General features: G+C 41.6%; 1 protein-coding gene across 2 annotated transcripts in view; it reads right to left on the bottom strand.

Moving 5' to 3' along the window:
- The window catches only part of CEP126 (centrosomal protein 126), a 98,225-nt gene that overhangs the window by 48,057 nt on the left and 34,991 nt on the right, over nt 1-15,177 (bottom strand). The window contains exons 1-2 of one of the 2 annotated variants that reach the window (XM_089687257.1): nt 7,907-8,126; nt 7,595-7,740 (exon numbers count right to left, since the gene is read on the bottom strand). Coding sequence is in view for 1 of the 2 variants with exons in the window: in XM_089687256.1 (XP_089543382.1) it covers nt 7,595-7,740 (146 nt within the window). In the remaining variant the exon portion in view is untranslated. Of the gene's footprint in view, nt 1-7,594; nt 7,741-7,906; nt 8,127-15,177 lie in introns of those variants that run through there. The other variant, XM_089687256.1, reaches the window with a different exon arrangement.

The raw sequence follows: 15,177 nt of genomic DNA, 5'->3' as shown, positions 1-15,177 counted from the left end.
ACAGCCTCAACTCAGTTCCTGTGGGCTATGTGGAGGGGGGTGGGCCTGTTCCCTCCAATCAGCTCCCAGAGCTCTCTTCACTGAGCTCTGCAATGTGTAATTTCAGCTCTCCACACCCTTTTTTTCTGAATTCTCAGACAAGCTTTATAAATTCAGCACTTTAAACAGATGTAAAGAAGAGAGGGCTATAGATAGACAGGTACAACTTATGTAGGATTTGTTTAATCTCTGTGTATCACCTGAGGTCAGTCACTTCACTGTGTATATGTAAAGGTTCACAACCACATATGTATGACACTTTTCTGGCCGTTTGGCCCTTTCAAATGGCCCGAGCCAGATTAAAAAATTCCTGCTGCCAGTTTCTGTCGCTTTACCATCCTGCACATCAGATTCAGGTATTTCTTAATAGCACCACTTTTACCAAATGGCACTATGATGTCACTATATTAAAACACATTACCTCCAGTCCAGATAACAAACCTAGAGGTAATTAAGACCAACTCTTAGTTGGCATACATACAGTGGGGACCGAAAGTTTGGGCACCCCAGCTAAAAATTTGTATTAATGTGCATAAAGAAGCCAAGGAAAGAAAAAATCTCCAAAAGGCATCAAATTACAGATTAGACATTCTTATAATATGTCAACAAAAGTTAGATTTTATTTCCATCATTTACACTTTCAAAATAACAGAAAACAAAAAAATGGCGTCTGCAAAAGTTTGGGCACCCTGCAGAATTTATAGCATGCACTGCCCCCTTTGCAAAGCTGAGACCTGCCAGTGTCATGGATTGTTCTCAATCATCGTCTGGGAAGACCAGGTGATGTCAATCTCAAAGGTTTTAAATGCCCAGACTCATCTGACCTTGCCCCAACAATCAGCACCATGGGTTCTTCTAAGCAGTTGTCTAGAAAACTGAAACTGAAAATAGTTGCCGCTCATAAAGCTGGAGAAGGCTATAAGAAGATAGCAAAGCGTTTTCAGATGTCAATATCCTCTGTTCGGAATGTAATTAAGAAATGGCAGTCATCAGGAACAGTGGAAGTTAAAGCAAGATCTGGAAGACCAAGAAAAATATCAGACAGAACAGCTCGCAGGATTGTGAGAAAAACAATTCAAAACCCACGTTTGACTGCACGATCCCTCCAGAAAGATCTGGCAGACACTGGAGTTGTGGTACACTATTCCACTATAAAGAGATACTTGTACAAATATGGTCTTCATGGAAGAGTCATCAGAAGAAAACCTCTTCTACGTCCTCACCACAAAAATCATCGTTTGAACTTTGCAAATGAACATATAGACAAGCCTGATGCATTTTGGAAACAAGTTCTGTGGACCAATGAGGTTAAAATTGAACTTTTTGGCCGGAATGAGCAAAGGTACGTTTGGAGAAGAAGGGGCACAGAATTTAATGAAAATAACCTCTGTCCAACTGTTAAGCATGGGGTTGGATCAATCATGCTTTGGGGTTGTGTTGCAGCCAGTGGCACAGGGAACATCTCACGAGTAGAAGGAAAAATGGATTCAATAAAATTTCAGCAAATTTTGGATGGTAACTTGATGCCATCTGTGAAAAAGCTGAAGTTAAAGAGAGGATGGCTTCTACAAATGGATAATGATCCTAAACACACCTCGAAATCCACGGGGGATTACATCAAGAGGCGTAAACTGAAGGTTTTGCCATGGCCTTCACAATCTCCTGACCTCAACATAATTGAAAATCTATGGATAGACCTTAAAAGAGCAGTGCGTGACAGACAGCCCAGAAATCTCAAAGAACTGGAAGACTTTTGTAAGGAAGAATGGGCAAAGATACCTCAAACAAGAATTGAAAGACTCTTGGCTGGCTACAAAAAGCGTTTACAAGCTGTGATACTTGCCAAAGGAGGCAGTACAAGATATTAACTCTGCAGGGTGCCCAAACTTTTGCAGATGCCATTTTTTTGTTTTCTGTTATTTTGAAAGTGTAAATGATGGAAATAAAATCTAACTTTTGTTGACATATTATAAGAATGTCTAATCTGTAATTTGATGCCTTTTGGAGATTTTTCCATCTTTCCTTGGCTTCTTTATGCACATTAATACAAATTTTTGGCTGGGGTGCCCAAACTTTCGATCCCCACTGTAGATAGACCGAGTTCCTGTCTCTGTGTGCTGTGCAGCAGAGCAACATGTTTGCCACTGCTAACCTCTCCCCTTTCTACCTGTCATTGCCCGTCAAGGACCGGTCACTGTTGCTCTCTTTCATTGTGCAGGGTGACTGGTCCTGTCTCCACCCCCTCCTGTATATGTCTGCAAATAGCCTGAAGTGGGTGGACCAGTTGGGCCCCTCCCACAGCTCTGCTCTCTGCTCTCTATGTGCAGAACAGTGATGATGTCACTGCTACTTATTTATGGTAATATCTGGCTTTTCAACACACAAAAAGTGGGTTTCTATTTTTTGTGACTATTGAAGAATATATTTAAGTGAAAGTTTTTGTGTCTGGAGTTCACCTTTGATAATGCACTATAAACGAACCTCTGGAATCTGACGGGCTGCTATAGGTAACACATAGAACCTTTCCTTTTTTATCACCCTCACAGAGCTCTCAGTTTAGATTGTTCACGTCTGCCATAAACCAAATTCCACTGCTGTCCTCTATAGCATACAGTCCTATAAACGCTGAACCCCCGCCAATTTACTTGCTGAGGAAACATTACTGTTAAGATGGAATCCTCTTATGAAACTGCTAACATGTAGGACAACGTGATACAAAGAGGCATTGTAACAGTTCGATAAAAAAAAAAGTATCCCAAGGCTGCAAGTAGGTTCGGTTCCAACAACTAGAACTCTGAAGTCATCCCACTGTATTAAGGACTTATATAGTCAGACTTGTATAGTCTGCAAGAACAGTACTAAGAAGAATATCAATACCAAAAACATACATTGATTATTATTATTTATTACTATTTGATTACTGCTGTTATAATTATAATTAGTACTATTTCCATTATTACTAAAAGAATGGAAGATAAATTGAAGTAGTTGCTTATAGTTATGAATGTATTCAATTATTTAAAAGTATAGATTTTTTATCTGTATTCACCACCACACTAAGGCCCCTTTTAGACGGACGGATTCCATTTCGATCAGCACGGGATCCACTCATAGATCCCCTGCTGATTGGAGCAGAGCGGGAGGATGAAATAGAGCCCACTCTGCTCTATGGGTGGTTGGGTGTGAATGGACACCACTGTCAATTTACACCTGACAACCAAACGTTCCCATCTTCCTAAACGGAAAAGGATGGGTCTCTTTCCATTTTGTTTTTAGAGGACCAGATTGGACCTGGAGATATGTAGGTGTAAACAGACAAAAGACCGTTTACACCCACCTGTCCATACGGAAATATAGACCATCCGATCAGGTCCACCTGAAAAACTGACAGGCAGGAGTGGACTGACAACTCATGGGGCCCCTGGGCAATAGAGGATCATGGGGCCCCTGTGTCCTTGCCCACACTCAGAGCACACCCAAAAAAGCCTATAAAAAGGTACCAGGGGCATTTCATGGGGCCCCCTACTGACCTCGGGCCCTTGGGCAGTGCCTGAGTGCTCGAATGGTCAGTCTGCCCCTGCTGACAGGTGGACCTGTTGAGATTGCCTGTGTGAAAGGAGCCTAAGGGCTTGTTCACACCAGATACTTTCAGTTATGTGTTTTAAATGCACCGTGAATACTTGTACAGTGAAATTAAAGTGGAAGTAAAGGCAAAACCTAAATAACTCTAAACCTACTCTCAGACACATTCGAAGCCTAATCTATCTAGGCCTGTGAAGAAACAATTGCTATACTCACCTGTTCTGCAGTGTTCAGGACCGGTACAGGCTGAGCTGTCAGCAGTGGCTTCCAGCATGTAGGAGTGTGCAGGAGAGGCAGCCAACAACTCACTCTGTGGGTGATGTCACTTCCCAGGCATTTCCAACCTTTGTTGGCAGTCCCCTACACAAAGGGGGTGCCACTGGAGACCAGACTGGAGCGGCTGCAGAACAGGTAGGTAAAGCGTTTTTTTCTTTACAGGGCTGGACTGATTGGGCTTAGAATGTGGCTGAGAGTAGGTTTAGAGTTATGCCATTTAGTATGGGATTGAAGCCCTGAGTGAATGGCTGTCAGAGCCTGGGTCCGAACCTGGGACTTCTGCAGTGTGTGACAATGTAAAACACAGAATATGGCAAGTGAGCGCTAAAAGTCTAAAAAGCTGCTGAAACACCAAAGGATACCAAATAACCTCCAAAACATCAATGTAAAATAAGGTGCCGCGCTAAAACTCCAACCACATATGTGAAAACTCCATAAGTTAAATATATCAATAAACATATAAATAAATAAATAAAGTGACTTGTGACAAGGTGCCAAATATGTCATTCAAATTAAAGTGACTCAGTGGTAACGTGAAGTCCGTCACTGTATAGTGACCAATGGTGCTGTATAGTGCTGAAATATTGTCCAAATATAAGTGTATGGAAGATCTGATAATCTTCAATTATAGGTGTTCCATCCGGTATTGTGGTGATGTGACCAATGGTATAAAGACTGTGCACTCACCAGATGCGCAATCAATGAGCGCATTTAGAGACAATACTCTCAGTAGATGAACCGGAGGCCCTTTAAGGATGGATATGGTTTGGTCAGGTATTCCCCTCACTGCTCACGCCACACATTTACAGTGTGTGAGAATGTTTCTTCTTGCTGAGCCACCAAGGTTTTGCCGTTACTTCCACTTTAAGGTTTTCCAACCACCCCAGTTCACACCTGTGCATTTATTCCAAAGCTTTCAAAAAAGCTACAACAGCATAAATTTTTTAGCAACAGAATGCGTGTAAATGCATATAAGCACATTTTTCAAGTGAAAAAGTAGGAAAAAAAATACACTACAAATGCATCAAAGCACTTTATAAATGTGTGGAAATGAACACTGAACGCAGGGATGTTGCTGTGAGCTATCCCTTAATTATGGATGTTTCCTTTTTAGAACACATCAGGTCTCCAGATTTGTGTGAATGTAGAAGGCAATGGTGACCTCAAAGCACACAAACCAGAATCTCTCTTAGGCTCCGTTCACACCTATGCAGGCGCGATGGACCGCTTGTTTTTGAGTGATTTCATGCGTTGAGTTTATGGCAGCCCATTCATTTCAACAGGTAGCCCAACTCAAAAAAAAAAACACAAAAGAAGTGCATGACCCTTTTTAAAAATTGTGCCGTACCACAATGCACAGTACTTTGTTACCATGCATTTTGGCAATGGCGAACGCATGCGCTTTAGCAAAGTGTGTGGCAGTGCTATTAAAAATGAATTGCATCGTTATTCCCCCGGAAAAAGGGTTGCGCATTTTTGTGTGTTGTGGGGATGCGCACGATTTTGCACACATTCCTGCAACACACAGAGGTGAACAAAGTCTTAAAGTATGCAAACAACTACAGTGGGAGCCTCCGATGCTACTAAATAAGCAATGTCATAGGGGGGGGGCTGCTAGCACCCAACCATATACCAAATGGATACTGAAGTAGACAAATATATATATAAACTGGTGCAGCGCTACCCTGGATATTGTCGTCTAAGAAGTAAAACCAAAATATTAATTTATAGTGATAAGAATAACTTATAAGTGAATATTAGAGTATACAGTGAATAATTATACCGCACAATCACCCATCGTGAAGTGAACTGATCCACTCAGGGATCTAAAGTGAAACAAAAAAGTGACTAAACATGGTAACAAAAACAGGAACCAGTTAGAACAAAACGTCCAAATGGGACTGCACTGATGTGAACAATGTTAATAAAGGAAAAAATTGTATATAGTGAATCCCCAAAATTGGACCAATATACTCACAATAATATTGACCACAATGGCTAAAATATGCCAAATAAAGTGAAGAAACAGGTGATAATATGTGAATCCCTAATTGCGGGATCAAATTTCACAATAGTGACAAGTGCTGTGGTAAAACAACAAGAAAATGTATACCAAAATTAAATGAACATAATAGAAATAATGTTATGAAAGAAAATCAACACCACTTAATTTTAAATAATATTATGAAATAAGTCCAAAAAAGAAAGTTCACAGGTGCGTGAATGCCAAATATTCCAACGACTTTAGAAAGTGCAGGTGATAAAGTGGATATGCATAACAACCAATAGGAAATAATCCATAAGAGGCTGAATTGCCCCCTCACCTCCTTGAAGTGACCCAAAAGGGCCAAAACGCTTGTTGGAACACAAAAAAGGACCTTCCATGGTTAGGTCCCCCTACGCGGATGATATCTGTCTAAAGCGATGATATCCCCTTCACTGGTATGTGAAAGAAGCAGCAGGGTCCCCCCCAGGGATGTTTTAATGAGATACAGCCAGCTCACATTAAGATCAGGGTAAAGACAGAAAAGAGATCTTCCATAGTGTAAATCTGTTTAATATACCTTTAAGAACATATATAGCCAAATGCCCACTCACTTTTCTTTAAAATAAAACAAGCTGTAAACCTCATGCTATGGGTGTACTTGCATGGGCTTTTTAGGTGTAGCAAGATGGTGTCCATGCCGGAAATACGTCACCACGTTCCTACGCGTTACCTCTCCTGCACTCTACTAAAAAATATGTTTTTTGTCAATGTCTCCATTAGAGAGATTTCTCCTCACTTACTGTCAGTAGGAAGCGACTAAAAATCCTCCTAATAGAGATGCAGGCTCTACTGTAAACCTTTCCCACTCTATCCAAAAAGATAAAAAAAAATTGACTACAGCTTAGCTTCAAAAAGCAAAGTCTACAAATTATTAGCAATAAGCTCACCATCGATAATCACCGTATTACCACTAATTATGACTTAGATCAGTGGTCTCCAAACTGCGGCCCGTGGGCTGGATGCAGCCACTTGCTTTCCTTTATCTGGCCCTTCTGGCAATATTCTTCCCACTGACACCAACAATGAGGCTAAATTCTTCCCACTGACACCAACAATGAGGCATAATTCTTCCCACTGACACCAACAACGAGGCATAATTCCTCCCACTGACACCAACAATGTGGCATGATTCCTCCTACTAATACCAATGATTCCTCCCATTGGCACCAATGATGGGGAACCATTCCTCCCACCAATACCAATTATAGACACTATTTCTCCTTCTACTGACCACAGGGGCTATGTCATTTTTTTTATTCCCACTGACCACTAAGCCCAAGACATTATTTACATTGATCCTGCAGCATTTTCTGCTCCCAGTAGCCACAGTCTGGCCCACTAATGTCTGGTGGACAGTAAACTGGCCCTTTGTTTAGAAATTTTGGAGACCATTGACTTAGATAAAAAAAAAGGAGCTAAAGAATAGCAATTTGTAGCAGCAAAAGGCAATGTAATGATGTTGCACAAGGTGGTTCTGTAGCTTTGAAAAATTACTTTGTAGTGCCAAAGTGCTAGCGACTAAAGCGATTACACCACTAGTTACAAATCACTGGCATTAGGGATTTGTAGTGGTGAGGGATCACTGCTCCAAATTTACCCGTGTGACATCTGCCTTACTTCTATTTCTCCTGAACCCCGATAGACACTGACCAGTTCTCCTGCGCTGTGATGGAGGTAGATGCGCCCTCTGAAACTTCTCTGTGGCTTCTTGAAGTTTTAGCTTCCTTTGCTGTAGAATCTCCTCTCGTATTCTCTGTTCCTTCAACTCCTCTTCTCTACGTTTGTCCTCAAGAGCTCTAAAGAGGAAATAAAACAACATTTATAAACCAATAATGATTATGTGAAAATAACAAAAAAAATCTAATTAACCTTAGTCAACGTATAACTTGATGTGAAGAGTGTAGAACAAAGCTGCTGTGGATAGAGAACGAGCAAATATAAAGTTCCCACATACAGAAATACCTTGTTCAATAAAAAACTGGGAACAGTGAAGAATTTAACTCTGCGAGGGAAGTTTCAGGATTTATATCCCATCTCTGAATGCCAACGATATAAAGCAGGTAGATGGCTGTGCTGTCACTGATTCCTATAAAAGAAGAAGCTGGATCACACCTCTACTGTAGCTAAGCTGATGTGGATAACAAGCTTTCAACGCTACACAGGTATCTCCTCGTGTGCATGTTGTTACTCGGCACTTGAAATGTCCAGACAAGTAGAAGACATAGGAGACAATTATTACATTGACTCATACTCATAATAATGTACAGTACGCGGTGTATTGGTAGAGAACCACAGTATAGACACGTGTTCCTGTACAGGGAAAGGAATGCAATTTGAATTGGAGGTTGTCACAGTAGCTGGATCATTTGTTTGCTGAAAGCTTTTTTGCACGAATGTTTTATGGAATTAATGACCTAAGTACCATTAGTTACATGCGATTCATAAAAATATGAGAAAGCTATATATAGTTATAGTTTTAAAAAAAAACCCACAACAGTAATCTGTATTACTGAGATCTCTTGATGAATGGCTAGTTAGTTGAGAAAATTAAGGTGGAACTAAGGGTAGGGAAAGAAAAAACTTGTTGCTGCCAATTAAAGTACAGTATATCTAGTCACCTATGTAAAACAACCCACTCAGTTTAAAATAAAAATGAAAGCCATTTGTGTATAGATATAAAAAACATTTTTTCACCCACGGCTTGATACATTTGCTTTGAATCTAGGAGCCATCTAAAAAAGTTAGGGTCCAGTTATTTTTTAGCATAGCATGGGTTGTCAGCACCTGGGGCAAAACAACTTTTAGGTGATAAGCTTCAAGCAATGCAATTTTCCATCCGACAATCACGGCAAAACCACACCACGTTTTAGGTGCCACTGAAAATGATGGCACCTGAACCTGTGTTTTGCAATCACATTGATTCTGTCGTGATCCCAAAATGCCCATGTGTGGATGGAGCCGGCCTGGTTCACACATATGTGATTCTGGATGTGTTTTCAAACTCATAGCTTTGCATGACAGACTAGATATTATGTGTTTCTACTGAGGTGGTTCACACAAATGCTATCCACACACATTGTGTTTTGAGTGCCATTACAAAAAGGTTCCTGTGTGAGTTTGTAGTGGTGTGTTCCAGACTCGCAAATGATAGAGTGGTATAAGTGTTCACATAGGACTGCTATTGACAGTGGTTTTTGCGTTGAAGTCAATGGGAGGAGTTATTGCATTGAAGTCAATGGGAGGCAGTTTGTGAACCCAGGCACCAGGATGCAATTTCTAGTCGCCATGGTGACCTGGTGCTTGGGATTTGTCTAGCCCTTTATTTTAAACCTTTCCCGCCTCCTGGCCCTTTAACAGGTTCTAAATGCCGGGAGGTGGAGGCGGACATTCCGATCAAGTGACTGCTTTGATTGGCAGATGATCAGAAAGCTCAGAATCGCAAGTAGGCATCAGGAGCTTTCCGGTACCCGCTGGTAACTGCGCTGGGAGTCCGCAGGGGGATGCATATTTAGATTGGGACGCATATATGCAGCCTCTGGGCGTTAAAGCCCACCCATGAAAAGGGGTGTAAAAACTTAAAAAAAACCTGTTGCTGTAACGGTCTAAAAAGAATTAACCGGAGTTTTGCTTTAATTTGCTTGTGACGTGAAAGGCCATTTAAATCTACATACCTAAGCCTACCCTGTCCAAAGGTGACAGTCTCAGACCATCTCCTGCAGCATATCTGTAGGTTCAAACCATCTTCTGTAGCATGCTCTTATTCTCTGACCATTCCTAGCATTTCTGTAGTCTTTGACCATCTCCTGCAATCTCTGACCATCCCTTGTGACATGGTTATACTCTTTGACCTCCTACTGCAGTTTCTGGCCATCTCCTGTAGCATGCTTGTAGTCTTTCACCATCTCCTGCAGTCTTGGACCATCTCCTGTAGCATGGTCATACTCTTTTGATCTCCTCCTGCAGTTTCTGAACATCTCCTGTAGCATGATCATACTCTTCTGAACTCCTCCTCTTTGACCATCTCTTGTAGGAATCCTATAGTCTTTGACTTTCTCCTGTTGCAATTGCATGCCTGAAGCCTATCACCATCTCCTGCAGTCTCTGACCATCTCCTTTAGCAAGCTCATTCTCTTTGTCCTTCTCCTGCAGTCTTTGACCATTTCTTGTAGCAATCCTGTAGTCTTTGAACTTCTCCTGCCCTCATATACAGTAAGAACACAGTGGGGGGGGGGGGGGGCATTTAAGCTGTGTGCATTGGGGCAGGATGGGGACTGGCAGAATTACTGATAAAGAGCCATGTCAAATTTTTTTTTTTTTGCAGCAATCTTCTGTTTTTCTAAGCGATTGCTCCCTAAGGAAATCACTTATTTCTCATAAAATCACTACTCACTAATTTCCTGGGGAATAGGAGAGGGTCAGGAGGAGGAACAAGCTGCTCTCTCCTTCTCTAGGAAGGACAATGTGGTTGGTCAGAAAGAGAGGAGTAAGGGCTCGTTCACACTTGGCTGTTTTACCAACGCTTGCCAAATGCCCCTATAGCATTAAAAAACGCTCCGCAAATGCCGCATGCGCGGTTTAGCAGCGGTTGCTAGGCATTTGCCGAGCGTTAATAACGCCCCACAAACGCCTATAATGCAGTTTGAGTGGTGTTACCGCTCCGCAAACGCCCCGCTACCGCACCGCAAACGCCGGCCGGGCGTTTGCGGAGCGGCACCATAGACGAGAATAGGAGGCTTCAACGCCTCCTGACTCGACCAGAGGAGTCTGTTTTGCCGCGAAGCGACGCAAACGCTCCCGTTAGAACAGCACCATGTGCTGTAATGTGCAGAATTGGCAGAGGTGTTTGGGAAGCGGTAAAAACGCTTCCCAAACGCCTCTCTGCCGCCTGCACACAACGTTAGTGTGAACGTAGCCTAAGACCCCACCAGAATTTACGGGTTAGCGAACTGTGCTGCTATGGTAAACGTCTATTGCGTAGCTACAATGAGCTGTAAAATGAAATAAATGGCAGGAAGGGTAAAGTTTCAGGACTGCAAGAAGGGAAGGAGGTGTGAGGCTGCATGAGTGGGCTGCGGTGATTAAAAAACAAAATTGCTTGTTTAGCTGTAGCCTTATAATCTTTAATATTAAAATGCGATCTATCAGTATATTAATAAAACACATATACAATGAATTTGTTCATTTCCACGTTAGATATCTTCACAGTCGTACTCTAGGATTTGTTTTCTAAAAATATCGGTTATATAAAACAGCGAACAGCCAAGTAATCTGTATTACATCATATGGTGAGTTATTTTTTTTATGCTATTTGCACTTGTCCACCGGCAAAGCAGTAAAGCAATGCCATACAGTACAAGCAACAGAGTCCGCACCTACACAACAATGAGCAACTCCAAAGTGACTCAGTAAAAGTGGTAAAAAAATATTTCCCTCGCAATTAAAGGTCTTTAATTATATTTACCAACACAGAATTTTATGTACCTGACATGACAGCCCTAAGCGCTTGTTGTATGAAAACTCAAACGCCCGGAGCAGAAACTTCAACTGAATAAAAAGTCTGCCGTCATGAAACATGACTAACCCTACAGGACAGTGATCACAGCCTTGTATTGGCTTAAGCAGAATTCATGAAGCTCGGGGATAAGCCAGGCACGTGATGCAACATGCTGCACGCCATGTTCTGGTATTGTATGAGTAATCGGTAACCTAGCAGTCCAGTTTATTTTCTAAGACAAACAACCATGTGCGTTATTTGTATGTGCCATTATTTATCATCTAAAAGAGACTATTTCAATGGTTCGATTCTGGTAACACTTCATTGAAATGTTTACTGTAGAATTTCTTCTTTCGGGAAGCTGTAGACTCTAAGTTCCTTAAAAGGTAATCATTGAGCATTTTTATTACCTACTGGGTTCGTTTTAACTGTTAAAGCAGACCTATAGTGTATATAAAAGGCCTTTATTACTACATTCCTCCTAAATGATCCTATATAAATGTGAAAACAAAAGGGTTCAGTAATAACTACAAAATATACATACGGTTGGCCCCATAAGGAAACTGCCATACTATAAGGGCCTGTATAAAACTTCTTTGTGCTACTTCACCACCTGACCAGCTGTCACAGACCCCACAAATTCCTGAGCAAGTCTTGACTTTCTGAAAGTTAAAACTTCAACGTCTCTAGATGGACAGCAAGGGGGTAGTAAAAACAGGCAACTTTGCTACAGTTTTAACCTCTCCCCACCCCGAATCACCCACATAATATGCAGTGGGAGGGGATTGTGCACATGCCATGGCTCATTGACTAAGCATGTCAAATTTGACAGGGGAAGTACTTAAGTGGGCTCAATATATTACCACCATACCCCTTCAGTTGTCAGTGAGGCATTGTCTCTTGAGTATGGTGGATGATCTAGCTCCCATCAAAGCCATATGTACCCTCTTTACCCTTTTATACTATTATGCAAGAAAACGTATACTGTTACCTTAGAAAAAACAGAAGCTCCGTCAGTTGTAGCTTGGGAAGCCTTGATAAATAAGACCCTTCCATTATATAAGGCCACATATGCAAATGGGGAAGTGCCTCGTAAATTTGAGAAGATATGGGGCGGATGGGTGACTTCTCCACACACTGTGCCAGATTGAGTAGTCATTCTTGGTATGTACTCTTTTAGACTAAACATATAATATGGTATTCACTAAGAACATTGTGCTTTTACAAGTGTATTTCAGTCCCCTTTAAATTGCTATTTCAGTACAGTGTGGAGGGTACTGCTGGTTTATATTGTATATCAGTGGTATCCAAACTGTGGCCTATAGGCTGAATGTGGCCCTTTGCTTGCCTTTATCTGGCCCTTGAGACACTGTTCCTCCCACTGACACCAACAAGGAGACAACATTCCTTCCACTGACACCAACAGTGGGAAACCATTCCTCTCACTGACACGGACAACTGGGCATTTTTTCTTCCACTGTCACCAATGATGGGGCACCATTCCTCCCTATAATACCAATGATCTGGCACTATTCCTCCTTCTACTGACAACAGACACTATGTAATTTTTTTTTACTCCCACTAATGCTGGGGCATTTTCAACTCCCACTGGCCACTGTGACCCCCTAAAGTATGAAAGACAGTAAACCAGCCCTTTGATTAGAATGTTTGAGACCTCTGTTGTATATGATATTGTAGGGAGGTCTTCTTTCTCTTGTGGCTGTATTGTGTGACACCTACTGTACTGACCACAGGCATTGTTTCCTGATGTTGATCAATTTTACACGCACGACTGCATATTGTGTATGTGTATTTGCAGTCATAGGATTTATATAGCGCCAACAGTTTGCTCAGCGCTTTACAATATAGAGGGAGACAATACAGCAACAATACAGTTCAATACAAGATGGATAGGAGGGCCCTGCTCCTTGGAGCTTACAGGGCCCTCCTTTCCCTCTTGTATTGAACTGTATTGTTGCTGTATTGTCTTCTGTTATATTGTAAAGCGCTGAGCAAACTGTTGGCGCTATATAAATCCTGTATAATAATAATAATAATAGTTTTACACTGTTATTTTTCATGTATATGAAAATGTACAATAAAACTAAATTTCCAAAATTTGACAATGGGAACCTTCCATCAAACTCACCCATTGACGTCAATGAGACTGTGCCACAACAGAGAGCCAATTAGCTTACGGTTGCAGTGTAGCAGACACAATCCCTATTTGGAAAAAATGGCATTTAGAAGGCAGGAATATTGCCTCCTGAATGCTTGGAAGTTGCTGCTCTACCGTCCTCTGAAAAGTGATCCATTGCAGACTGCCTAGAGGGGTCTAGACCCCTAGAGGGGTGGTGGAGACAGTTGCGGGTGTAAGGACAGCCTTACAGAGTTAAAGTAGTATTAAAGAATATGTAAACCCACCATTTCATATTTCTGATATGTGACTGCTGTACCATGTACTTGTATGAAAACGATCCTGTTCTCTTTGTATTGCTTCCTTTATGTGAAATCCCTGGTGTTCCTGCCAGTACCTCTGCTTTCCTACTAAAATCTGACCACACTAGGTATGAGAGCACAGTGTGGCCAGTTCTTTAGTGCCTGCTCTCCTCCAATGATCAGACTTGTGCTGAGAAGCGGCCCCCGCACAGCCATTCACTGGGAGACTTAGTGTATTGTTGTTTCTCCTCCCCCAGTTCAGAACATAGGGAATGTGATCACTTATAAAAAAGGGAAAAAGGGGATTTATAATGTTTTTAAAACTATACACATATTATTATTATGCAGGACTTATATAGCGCCAACAGTTTGCTCAGCGCTTTACAATATAAGGGAGACAGTACAATTACAATACTTTCAGTACAGAAGGAATAGGAGGGCCCTGCTCGTGGAGCTTACAATCTAAAGGAAGGGGTAGCTGATACAAAAGGTGATAACTGCGGGGGATGATCTGGTGGAGGTGATTCAAGTACAGTTCTTAGGTGGAGGTGGGGTAGGTTTCCCTGAAGAAGTGAGTTTTCAAAGATCGCCTAAAGGCACATAGGTTTTGCCTTTCATTTCTATTTTAGGCTTCATGGACGCTGGACATTTTCTTAATTCTCCTAGAAGCCGTCCTCCTGGCAGCAGCATTTGGGCAAAAAAAACCAAAAAAACGGCTGACGCTTATATAAGTGTGTAACACGTTAGGCAGGTTCAGCCAAGTCAATTGTTTGGGTGTTAATTAATTTAACTGGCCAGAATAAATGACTTATTCTGGCCACTGAAATTAATGCTCATGCACTAAACGCGCCTAGTATTAACGCGCATTTACCAACGTCAAGCGGCTTTTTTCTGCCAAAACTCTGCTGCTCCTGGATGCATTGGCTGTGGGTTTTTTTCCTGCATCTAAATGCCTCTAACAGTTTCTGTGTGCATGAACACAAAAGGGTTTATTTACGAAAGCTGTGCAAAATCAGGCTCACTTCCATATAGAAACCAATCAGCTTCTAACATCAGCTTATTCAAGTAAGCTTTGGCAATGAAACCTGGAAGCGGATTGGTTTCTGTGCAGAAGTGAGCCTGATTTTGCACTCTCCAGCTTTAGTAAATGAACCCCATAGGTTAACATAGAGGGGAGTTTAGAGGCAGGAAAAAGAAAAAAAAATGCCAGGCGCTCCTAGAAGCAGCTGTAAAAACATCAAGTGGGCATGAGGCCTTAAACTGAATGGGTTGTTTTACAAGGTGAGGGTTTATATATGCT

The sequence above is a fragment of the Staurois parvus genome, unplaced genomic scaffold, assembly GCF_062004578.1.
Source record: "Staurois parvus isolate SC_StPar_1 unplaced genomic scaffold, SC_StPar_1.0 ptg000422l, whole genome shotgun sequence".
Lineage (NCBI taxonomy): Eukaryota > Metazoa > Chordata > Amphibia > Anura > Ranidae > Staurois > Staurois parvus.
This window is presented reverse-complemented; position numbering and strand designations above follow the sequence as displayed.